We start from the raw sequence: 12,574 nt of genomic DNA on the forward strand, positions 1-12,574 counted from the left end.
GTCCTTCTCTTCTCAACCCTTTTTTCCTCAGGCACTAAACTTGCAGGCTAGTTTTCATTTTGTAGAATTTTATGTAAATGTGATTTTATATTATGTACTCTTTTTTTTTTAAGTTTATTTATTTTTGAGAGAGAGAGAGAGAAAGCACATGCTCATGAGTGGGGGAGGGACAGAGGGAGAGGGAGAGAGAGGATCTCCAGCAGGATCTCTGCACAGAGCCTGACATGGGGCTTGAAGTCATGAACCACGAAATCATGACCTGAGCCAAAATCAGGAGTCAGATGCTTACCTGACTGGGCCACCCAGGTGCTCCTGTATTATGTACTCTTAAAAAAAATCTGACTTCTTTAATTTAGCACAATTTTTTTGAGATTCATCTATGTTTTTGTGTATATTAATAGTGCATTACTTTTTATTGATGAGTAGTATTTCATTGTATGGATGTTTATGCATTCACCTGTCAATGGACATTTGGGTTGTTTCTAGTTTTGGGTTATTAAAAATAAAAACTCTAAAGCTTTTGATAGTAGCCCATCAACTACTGATTGATTAAACATCATTTTACGTATGATAAATTTGAAAAAAGACAGGAGGATGAAATACATACTAAGGACTTTTAAATGCCTTGGTCTGTTACCTGAGGTCTAGAAAGGAGACATTTTGGAAACTTAAGATGAACCTTGTGGAAGCAAGAGAGCAGAAGAAACACTGATCTTATAGATTCTTTTTCCCCCAAACCAACACTCATCCTTCGAAATGCAGTTCAGAAATAATATTTCTAGAAGTCTTTTCTGGCCCGTCAGTTCTGGGTGTCCTCTCTTTACTGCCATTTATGTATCGGCGAGTTGTTGCTGTGTTTTGAATCCAGCAGTTTACAGGTCAGTGGTCCATATGATTGACCTCTGAGAAGAGGCATGGAAGGAAGACAGCTGTTGACTGGATGAGTAATTAAATTCAACCGATATTTAACTGTTTATGAACTGTGGATAATTGCGGCAACACTTAACACTTGGTGAATTTAAATGGATTCTTGTTTATATATGTCTAATATCCCAGCTAGACTGTAAGTTCTTTGAGGATGTGTACTCTGTGTCTATTTATTCTTGTATTGCTGATGTTTGGTAACAGTTTTTTTTTTTTCCTCATTACTTGTTTTGTAAAGAAATTGACGCAATGAAAAATAACACTGACACACAATTAGGAAATTTATGTGCATACACGCCCTAATTTTGAACAGGTTCTATTTTATGTGAATCTGTAAAGTAGTTAGGGATTTAGAGCACACCTTCATGTAGAAACAGTTTTAAGTTGCAGACAGTTCCTAGTTATTGCGGATGGAATGAAGGCCAAAAGGAGGTTATTGGAGTCAGCAGTTTATAGGTCTTTGGTCAATGGATGACCTTTGAAGAGGAATGGAAACCAGCTGCTGACTGAAAAATTAAATTCAACAAATGTTTATTGATTTGTGAATGTATAGGAAGGATTAAGACTTCAAAAGAAAATCCTTCAGGGGAATTTCCAGTCAGTAATATCGCCAGAATGTGATAAATGCTTAAGCAAAATGTCATCAGAGTACTGAGGGTAGTGCACACTGAGGGAGCCTTAGGGATCCTTAGGAATACTTCTTAGGGGAGATGGCATTTGACTTGAACCTTGAACATAGGGTAGACTTTTGGCTGTTAGAGAAAAGAATCTCTGAAGACAGGAGAAAGGTAGCTATTACTCTGGCTGATAATATTTGTTTTTAGCTACCACAGCTCAGGGACTTCAGAAAAGAAATGAAACTGGCATCTTCTTTGGCCTGGACTCACCCATTTTCTCTATCCCAGACTGAATAAATGGAAATAATGGTCATGTTGATTCAGTATGTTACAGGTTTTCAATACATGTTTCAGTTGTAAGTTTTACAGGTTTAATGATTAGTTATTTTAAAAATTTGAGTGTGGTTGACACATGATTAATTTATTTATTAACATTATTTGAGTGCCTAATTTGTATAAGATAGTTTGAGATCCTGTGGACACAGAGGGTCTTATCCTAATGCACCTTAGAGTCTAGTGATTCTCTTTATAATTGATCAGAATAATAGAGCAACAATTCTCCTACTGACCTGATGCCCATGATCTGCTTGGCTCCCAACACTAACCCTTTCTTCTTAAAAACCAGGGATGGGGAAGGACATGCTTGTCTCAGCTTCCCATCTCTGTTTCCTGGGAGATGAGTATTGTGAGTATATGTGGAAAAGGGGACCATCTTCAGCTTCCTCTCCTTCCCAGGGACAGTCATACTATGCCTTTCTTCCCATGCTGTCCCCACCCTCCCCAAATAGAAACTGGATGTGGAGAATGGGGACAGGGTGTTTGGGAGAAAGGGACTCCTATCCCCTGGAGTTAGAAGAAAGGATATTTGGGGTGTGTCCTAGCTATTCCTTTATTCCTCCAAACTCCTCTGTTCTAAAAAAATAAAATAAAATAAATAAAATAAAATAAAATAAAATAAAATAAAATAAAATAAAATAAAATAAAATAATAAAATAATGGCCTACTTTCCCTTTTTACTCTCCATCAGTGAATCCTTGTTGGTTTTTTGGCAACTTTAGGAATAAATGGCATTTTTGTGGGCAAGAACCCTACCCACCTACCCTCCAGATATTAACAAAACAGCTTTTTGTTCATTGTCTGTCTGTGGAGTCCGTCTGTTTTAAACTCAATTAATACAATAAAAATTAGATTATTTCATTGGATTTGGTAATTTATAGCATGTTAATGGAGAGATTACACCAAATGTTTTGACTGTTAGAGTCATCTCATAGGCAAGACCTTGGTTTTGCAGTCACATTTCTTTTTTTTTTTCTTTTAAAGTTTATTTATTTTGAGAGAGAGAGAGAGAGAGAATGCATGTCCTCACACACCAGCACATGTGCAGGGGAGGGACAGCGAGAGGGACAGAGAGAATCCCAAGCAGACTCCGTGCTATCAGCAATCATGCGGGACTTGATCTCACTAACTATGATCATGACCTGAGCTGAAACCAAGTGTCTGAGGCCTAACCGACTGAGGCATCCCTGCAGTCAAAATTCTAACCTGTCAGTCACAGTGAGGTGGGGAAGCCTTACTGGGAATAGTGAGAATGCAAGGTCTACTCTAGTTAGGATGCAGTAAGCAGTGGGTGTTTTATGTACCAGTTCTGTTGGACAGAGGATCTGAACAGTAAATATTTCCCTCTTCCTGGAGTGGATGATTGAGAGTTAACTGGAACTGTTTCCTGCTTGAGGTAGTATCACAATATATGTATTATTTATATTTGTCCCTCCTACAGCAAAACAAAAGCAAGAGTTTGGCATGCAAAAGAACTGGAAGAAAGGCAATAGATTTAAAGCTGATCTTTGTTTTAAATAGGCTGAATATTCTACACCAATGATTCATTCTTTGTGAAAGAATATGCTGTTTGGCCTTTTCAGGGGAACTACAGTGCATCCTATGATTTAGCATCACAATGAGGGCTTATTCATTAGTTGAACAAAGGCTTTTTCTAGAAATGGGAATTATATTGTCAGTAATTTTAGAGGGAAAATGTCATTGTCCATTTTCATAGTTAATGTGGTGACCAGGGAAAATAGGGTCTTTTAGAAGTTTTGAAAGTATGTAGGGAAAATTCTACACTTGATTCCTTTTTTTTTTTTCTGTTGGGGCAGTTTTGTGCTGACAGGATTTGAAGCATATGTAAATATTGTTTTGTTGCTTTGGAAATATATTTTTTACCCTAAATATCCAACTTTCAAAAAGGTATATCTCTAGTTGATGATATATAAAATACAATTTATAAAGAAATAAAACACTATATTTTTCTTTAGATCTAATTCTTCATGTTTCTAATGTTTTAAAGTATGGTGTACTAAATAATAGTTTTATTATTTTCATTGTCCTATAGATTTATAAATAATAGGAGTTTTAGTATTGAGAGTTTTACTATATTTAGTAAAAAGGTATTAGTATTTTAGTATTTAAATATTTTAAAGCCTGGGAACAATTATAATTTTCCCCATTGATATTAAGATCATAGTTTGCATAGTTTCAGCTGGCACAATCAGTTTTATTGCTGCTGTTCATGTGGTAAAGCAGTGAGTGACTACAGTTAACTGGGTAAATAAGATTGAGAATGGACTCTGGAAATAAAGTATCCATGCCAGGTAGCACAAAGGAGCTGCTAGGAGTTACAGATTATGATTTTTGAGTGAGAATAGTCATAGTTACCAGTTTTTTTTAGGCCTATTCATTTGCAGGGCTGTAGGTAGAAAGTTCATTTTAAACAGGATTTGGTTGAGAGTTGGGATTGGGAAGGGAAAGGAAGTTTTAAGCCAATGCAGTGAAGTAATTATGATAATACTCGACTATTGGATTTAAGCTGAATAAACAGAAGAAAGAATATTCATAGATAGTGAGCAAGGTGGTAACATTGGTAAATGGAAAGTTCTTAGTGGTGTTGCAAGATTGTTGGAGGGAGTGTTGTGAAAAGACAGCCATGGAAAGAAAGTAGGATGTGCAAGTTGAGATTGTAAATGGGTTTCACTTATTAGTAATGACAGGTTCAAAAGAATTATTATGTAAGTGAGAACTTCAGGTAGGAGAAGATCATTGGAGAAAAGGTAAGTGTACTGGAAGGATCATCAACATTAATGTTGGAATCACTAAGAATTATGTTGGGATGATGTTAGAGAGTGACAGTGAGTTAAGAGCTAAAAATAAGGAAATAAAGGGAAGTAGTGATCTGGGGGGCAGCAAATACCTATAATGAGTTAGAGTAGTTGGTGGTATAGTCTCATGAATATAAAAGCTGGGTTACAATGACAATAGTCCTTGAGGGTCCCAAGGCAGAAGGTGGTAGATAGTTGTGAGTGTTTAGAGACATGAGGGGCAGGGGAATGTCTTCCCTAAAACAGGAAGAGTTTTTGGGTCCCCCCTTGATTCTTGCTGGAGCCTGCCTGATGGAGTTGGACAGTGCTGCAGGAGTTTCTTGACTCTCCCAGGTGGTGGACCAGAGGAGGTGATTTTCTTAAACATAGGTAGTCTCTTGATTCCAGCCGTACAACTTATTGGAGGTGGGATGAGGCTGAGTGATCTTCCTATAGGCCGTCCTTTCACCCTGGGGAATAATGGCCTGCTAGGTGATGGTTGTGTTCTTAAGTTTCTACTGGCTTCCTTTCAACTGCTGCTGATGTTAGCCTATAGATGGTGTGCTATTATACTAGTATTTGTTTGACTTCTTTAAAATATATATTTTTTTAATATTTATTTTATTTTTGAGAGAGAGACAGAGTGTGAGTAGGGGAGGGGCAGAGAGAGGGGAGACACAGGATCCAAAGCAGGCTCCAGGCTCTGAGCTGTCAGCACAGAGCCTGATACGGGGCTTGAACTCAAGAACCGCGAGATCATGATGTGAGCTGAAGTTGGACACTTAACTGACTGAGTCACCCAGGCGCCCCAATATGTGTTTGACTTCTGACTGTGGAGGAATGGTAGAAAGAAATCTACCCTAACATCAGCTACATGTATAGTGTCACAAATATGTATGTGTGTGTACACCTATGTATGTTTATTTATGTCTGTAAATATATTAGCTTTATGTATTTTATCAAATAGATGAGATACCCTTTAGGCAGTACTTGTTTGCTTACCTTAACCTTTAAAAAAAATTTTTTTTAATGCTTATTTATTTTTGAGAGAGAGAGATGGAGTGTGAGCCGGGCAGGGGCAGAGAGAGAGGGAGACACAGAATCCGAAGCAGGCTCCAGGCTCTGAACTGTCAGCACAGAGCCCTACACGGGGCTTGAACTCACAAACCGTGAGATCATGACCTGAGCTGAACTTGGACGCTTAATCAACTGAACCACCCAGGCACCCTTGTTTACCTTAATCTTAATGCTCAAATGCCGAGCATCACTGGCAATGTATTGATGACAAGAGTGTCAATGTGTCTAGTATTATTAATATCTGGAAAGTATTTATATTTTATTGGGTTACTATATAATAGGGACTGCTGGGTTTATATAAATCAGACGTGTATATTCTTCTTTGGCTTCCCTTATTGTATTAAAGAAAATGATGTTACACTTTAAAACAGGGACATTTTTGTTTTGTATCTGAATTCAGTAAGATAATACATTAAATGCCATGCACATTTACTGGTTCAAATGTTTGGAAGTTTAAATTCTCTTTTCCAGAAATACTTTGTAGTAGCTCTTTTTTGCCTGTGTAGAAACAGATTAAAAATATATTTGTTAGTGTGTTTTGAATGGAGGTAAATCCCAATTCCTATCATGATCAGATTATTTTTGTTATTTCTCAAGTGTGAATAGTATCAAGCTGATCAAATGATTTATATCTTGAAGTATTTTAGTTGAACTAAATTATATATAATATATATAAATTATATATAACAAAAATGTTATTTTGACATATGTATTATGTGGTGGACTTATAACCACATTGCTAACAAGCTTCACAGCTCTTTTGCTTTCTAAAACTGAAAATCTTGCATTGAGTAAATTTTGAAAAATTCTTTGAACAGTGATAATAGTACATTTCCCTAAGCATGTAAAATATTTTATCTGGGTAGTATAGGGTTTATGAGATTTATCTTTAGTTAAAAGATAGAATTATTACTGTACTGTATCAGTCTTCAACTTAACTATATGATGATTTTTTGGCAAGAGTTCTGACTGGAGATAAGTGAAAAGTAGTTATAAATGAAAACATTCAGAAAATGACAATAAATACTAACACTGCTAAAGAATTTCTGATATCCTAGTCTAAGATTATTTTGGTACTGTCGGTGATTGGAAAAAATTGCTAAATGCCATTGGAAAGCAGGTATAAATGAATTGTTCTGTTCTCCTTGACAAACGTTTTCACCATGTATTAAGGCATTGCTAACTGCAGTACCAAATAGCTCCCATATTCAGTGACAAAATGCACTAAAAATTCATTAAACAGTGACAATGTAATGTGAGTATTCCTTATTAGGCAGCTTTTCTTCAATAAGTAATTCAGGAATCTGGGATACTTTTTAAAAAAAAATGTTTATTTTTGAGAGAGAGAAGAGAGGGTAAATGAGAAGGGAAGGAGGCAGAGAGAAAGGGAGACACAGAATCCGAAGCAGACTCCAGGCTCTGAGCTGTCACCCAGATGCAGGGCTCGAACTCACAAACCGTGACCTGAGCGGAAGTTGGATGCTTAACCCACTGAGCCACCCAGGCGCCCCAAGAATCTGGGGTACTTTATTTCATGCTGTTCCCAGGTTATCTCCCAGGAGACATTCAGGTGAAAAGAGCATGGAGGATCCTGGCTAGTGCACTTCCCTACTGCTCACATTCCTTCAACTTGAACTTGGTTATATGTCCTACCTAACTTGGAACGGAGGTGGAGAATTCAGTCTGCCTTTGAACACAGGATAATGGGGACCTGTTGGTCAATGGCTGCCAAACTAAGCCAAGAGTAAAATTGTTTATTTTTTTTTTTTAATGTTTATTTATTTTCTGAGAGAAAGAGCTTGAGCTGGGGAGGGGCAGAGGTGGGGAGACAGAGGATCTGAAGCAGGCTCTGTGCTAACAGCAATGAAACCAATGTGGGGCTTGAATCCTAGAACCTGAGGTCATAACCTGAGCTGAAGTTGGACGCTCAACCAGATGCCAGAAAAAATTGTTTTTCAAGTAAAAATTTTGAATAGTTAAAAACTTTTTTATTGGTTAAGTGACATACTGATACAAAGGGTTTTTGGGAAGTTTATATATTTTAGTAAACACATTAGTCCCTCTGCCCCCATTTTCTTTCTTTCATTTTTCCCTTTCCTCTTTCTTTCCTTTCCCTTCATTTTCTTTCTTCCCTCTCCTCCCCTTTCCTTCCCTTGCCTCCTGTCCTCTCCTCCTGTCCCTTCTCCTCCCCTCCCATCTTTTTTCCTTTCTTATTTCTTTCCTTTTCTTTTCTTTTACTTTTTCCTTTTTCGTTTCCTTTACCCTTTCCCTTTCCATTTCCCTTTCCCTTTCTTTTCCTTTCCTTTCCTTCTAGTAGTTGCGTGGCATGCGGGATGGGGAGACCAAGGACATTTAGGGAAAGTTCACTTGAAAATTGATTGTAATGATTTAATCACAGGGTTTGTTTTTTGAAAGGCTAAGTTAAATAGTTTTTTATTTGGGAGTGGGGTCATCAGTGTTCCATGCTCATGTGTCTGTGCTCATGTCTGTGTGAGAGATAGTTTGGATTTGGCACTTCTTAAGACGGTTTTAAGAAATATGATAGAACTACAGTTTAAAGTAGTTCTTTTTTTTAAGTTTTTAATTTTAAAGAAAATACAGTTAACATGCACAGTTGTATTAGTTTCAGAGGTCAAAATAGCTCTTTTTTGTGTATGTTTTGGGAGATGTTTAATTCAACTATAAGAATTTCATCAGATGGTAAATATATATTTATTTCATTGATTTTAATTAGCCTAAGTAAGTGGTGAAATAGATTCTTATTAACTTAAATACTGACTTAATAAACAAATCTAAATTAGGGCACCACACACTGACCCATTAATGGAAAAATAAAAACATAATGTACTAATTGAATCATAAATTTAGTTGCTTATCACATTGGAACAGAAACTAAACTTTTGAAAATGTATAGTTTCATCCATTTTATATGGCAAAATATTTTGTGTATCAGTAATTCTGAGTACAGTTTTTACTTATCTGCCTAGTTGCTGCCACAGTCATCAGCAGAGGGGTTCCTCCTTATACACATTGTTATCTTAGATAAACCATTTCCTTAGCCAGGAGTTCAGGGAAAACTAAGCCAAAGAATCAGTCCACATTCTTAGTTACTAGAGACTGGACTGTCCTAGCATGGGAGTAAAATAAAATAGTACAGAATTATGGATTTATAAATAATATCAAACTCTGAACCTGGCTTTTTAATAAAAATTAAAGTAAGGAGCAAAATTTCAAGGGATCTAAATTCTGTTAACTGCAAAAGGTGCTTAAGTATGTGTATACACTTGTCTATGAGTATGCCTGTATAATTTTTCCTTATTTATTAAAATGAGTGTTCTTGGTATGGAGGAACTTCTTCATGTGGTGGTTCAGGCAAGTTAGATTCCATTAAGAATCTGGGCAAGGCTTATTGGGATATTTTCAGGTTAAAATTATAGTATCAGAAGATGGTATTGTGATAATAACCCCAAATATTCTAAAAGGTGAGAATTAAAACTCTGGGCATATTCATATTGAAAAACTTTTCAGCCTTTGTGGTAGATTCTTATTAGATACATGTTGGATGATATTGTATTTTCCCACAGCCAAACTTTGAAATGGTAAAATAATAAATGTATTAATTTTTTTCTCATTTAGCACTTCAGTTGTATGTTTTCCACTTTGAAATCATTTAAGTTTGTTCCAACAATATTGCAGTCCTTTAGTCCTAATTTTATTTTGAAAATTTCAAATGTAAATTCATCCCCTAAAACGCATATCCCTAAGCATATGTACATTTTCCTAAATAGCTAGTAGTGTTTCACCCCTAAAAATTTTAACATTAATTCAGTAATACCATATTTTTTTGGTATTAATTTAAATTGGTATTAATTTGGTAAAAAGAATCACATTTTTTCAGTTGTACTAAAAATGCCTTTTTGACATTTGTTTATTATGTCTTTTTTAGTGTCTCTATTGCCAGGCTCCCCACTCTTAGTTCTCAACTTTTTCTGTTTTTTTTCCCCCCTTTAAGTGACATTGCTGATTTTCACATGTCTAGGTCCGTGACTTAGGATATTCTGCATTTTGGTGTGTGTTTGATTGTTTATTCATGATTAGGTTCAATGAGCATATTTTGTCAAGAATACTGTAGAGGGATAGCTGGGCATTCCTTATTGCATTGCGTCAAGAGGCACATATCTCTCTACTACTGGTAGTGCTTCGCTTCATTACCTGGTAAATGAAGTGATCATTACCACATCTTTAGTGTGAAGTTATCTTTTTCCTTTATAATTAGTAAGTAATTTATGGGGTGATACTTTCAGTGACCCATGAATATCCTGTTACCTCATATCTTTCACCTAGTGGTTTTAGTATCCATCGATGATCCTTACCTAAGTCACTTTATACATGTGAGGTTATAAAGTGGTACCTTTTTAAGTGTATCATCTCACATTTATTGATCAGAATTTTACAGCTTTTGCAGTCTTGACCTCTAATAAAAAACTAATTTAAAGTTTAAGTCAGAGTTATTAATATCAGTAAATGTAGGTTGTCCATACCACTACTTCTTAACTGCCAGTTTAAATTTGTATTGTATTGGGGTACCTGGGTGGCTCGGTTGAGCGTCCGACTTTGGCTCAGGTCATGATCTCACAGTTGGTGAGTTCGAGCCCCGCGTCGGGCTCTGTGCTGATAGCTCGGAGCCTAGAGCCTGCTTTGGATTCTGTGTCTTCCTCTGTCTCTGCCCCTCCCCCACTCATGCTCTGTCTCTCTTTCAGAAATGAATAAATGTAAAAAAAAAAAAATTATGAATAAATAAATAAATAAATAAATAAATTTGTATTGTATTATGATGAGCACTGGGTGTTATATGTAAGTGGTGAATTGCTTAATTCTGCTCCTGAAACCAGTATTACACTATATGTTAACTAGAATTTAAATAAATTTGAAATAAAATTATTACTATTTCCAAAGAAATAGGCCACTAGTATCCACTATAGGTTCTAGATTTTTTTTTTTTCTTTTTTAAAAAGTTTATTTATTTTGAGAGAACGAACGTGAGGAGGGAAGGGGCCGTGTAGAGAGGGAGAGAGAGAATCCCAGGCAGGCTCCACGCTGTCAGTGCAGAGCCTGTCGCAGGGATCCATCTCACAAACTGTGAGGTCATGACCTGAGCCAAAACCAAGAGTCATAGGCTTAACCAACCGAGCCACCCAGGAGCCCCAAGGTTCTAGATTTTCTTAAGAAACTGCCTGCAGTATTTCTAATTATAGTTCTGTGTATTATGTCTTAAACTACTTAAGGACTTTTCAGTGCTTCCCCTCTCACCCATGTCTTGGTATTTTTATTTTGACAGTTCTCTTAATTATGGTAACTTGATTAAATTATGAAATATGTTCATGAATATGGAGAACCCTAATAAGGGAGAAGTACATGAAATTTGACAGAATGGAATAAACTTTTAAAAGACTAAAAATAATCACTGCTTAATTATAAAGGGAAAACAAATGATGATAAAATTGTTCCTGGCTAATAGCATTCACTTGAATTACACATGGAAGAAATTTAAACTCAGTCTCCTTTTACTATGCCATGGAGCATGTTCCTAAATCACTTTTCCTTGAGTCCAGTTGGTATTCATTGAAGGAATTCAAGCCAGTAGAATATTATATTAGTCTAACTGTAGTTCAGCTTGAGGTGTACATGTGCAGCATATGAAATTTAATGTGGAGGGAATGTTATAAATTACAAAATGAAGTAAATTTCAGTATTAACATACTTTATATATCTGAAGCAGGAAAGGTTGGGAAAATTAAACCTAGAATAAGGAATATTATTGTTCTTTTTAGAATTCACAAATCATCTATATGACAAAAATCTAGAGACCAGTGATATTTTATTGAGGGAAAACTTACAAACCTGCCAGGTTTTAAAATGAGAATGCTCAACAAGTATTGGTGGCTTTCATGAATTGTGACATTGTTTTTCATTTATCAGGTAATTAGTAATATCAAGCATGTGATAGTAATGACACTGCTTCTTTGTGTTGTAGACTATCCCCATAAATATGGTCCACAGGGGGGCTGTGCAGATCATTCAGTATTTGAAAGGATGAGGAAGTACCAGATGACTGGTGTAGAGGAAGTAACACAGGTAAGGATTTTAATACTAGCTTGCATTTAAGAAATGGAAATGGTCTTTGGCATGTGTTCCTGCATTAAAAAAACATATGTTCTGGAATTTCTGAAAGATTTATGCCTCTGTGGAGAGATGATGATGATGATGATGATGATGATTATAAGTTAAAACTTCTTTAAAATTCTTTTAATGTGTATTTATTTTTGAAAGAGAGAGACAGAGTTGGGGAGAGGCAGAGAGAGAGGGAGACACAGAATTCAAAGCAGGCTCCAGGCTCTGAGCTGTCCGTACAGAACTTGATGCGGGGCTTGAACCCACAAATCTTAAGATCATGACCTGAGCTGGTCGCTTAACTGACTGAGCCACCCAGGCGCCCCAGTGACTATTGTGTTTTTTTTTTTTTAACTCTTTTTTTGACCTTAAAAATAGTTATTCAAAACACAAATTTAAATGAAAAAATTATATTTATGGTAAACATTTATTATGTATTTTGTCATCCTATAAGTAGTAAGATAGAGTAATGTTGCTTGAGTTTCTTGAGTCACAAATGCAGATTTGTGCATTTCTTGATCTGCAGAGTGGGACAAACAATTCTATTTCAGGGGATCTTTCAAATACAAGTGAGATTTTATTTTTGCACTTGTTGAACAGTTATGTATCAATCTTCTAACATGTTAAAGACTGGTAGGTTCTGGGAGTATGTGG

The 12,574-nt window shown here is 36.0% G+C and overlaps 1 protein-coding gene across 2 annotated transcripts in view; it reads left to right on the forward strand.

Moving 5' to 3' along the window:
* Positions 1-12,574, forward strand: part of ADAM10 (ADAM metallopeptidase domain 10) — a 136,877-nt gene that overhangs the window by 67,420 nt on the left and 56,883 nt on the right. For both annotated transcript variants that reach the window (XM_007084461.3, XM_042988760.1), the window contains exon 5: positions 11,784-11,884. In XM_007084461.3, coding sequence (XP_007084523.1) covers positions 11,784-11,884 — 101 coding nt within the window. The remainder of the gene's footprint in view (positions 1-11,783; positions 11,885-12,574) is intronic.

The sequence above is a fragment of the Panthera tigris genome, chromosome B3, assembly GCF_018350195.1.
Source record: "Panthera tigris isolate Pti1 chromosome B3, P.tigris_Pti1_mat1.1, whole genome shotgun sequence".
Classification (NCBI taxonomy): domain Eukaryota; kingdom Metazoa; phylum Chordata; class Mammalia; order Carnivora; family Felidae; genus Panthera; species Panthera tigris.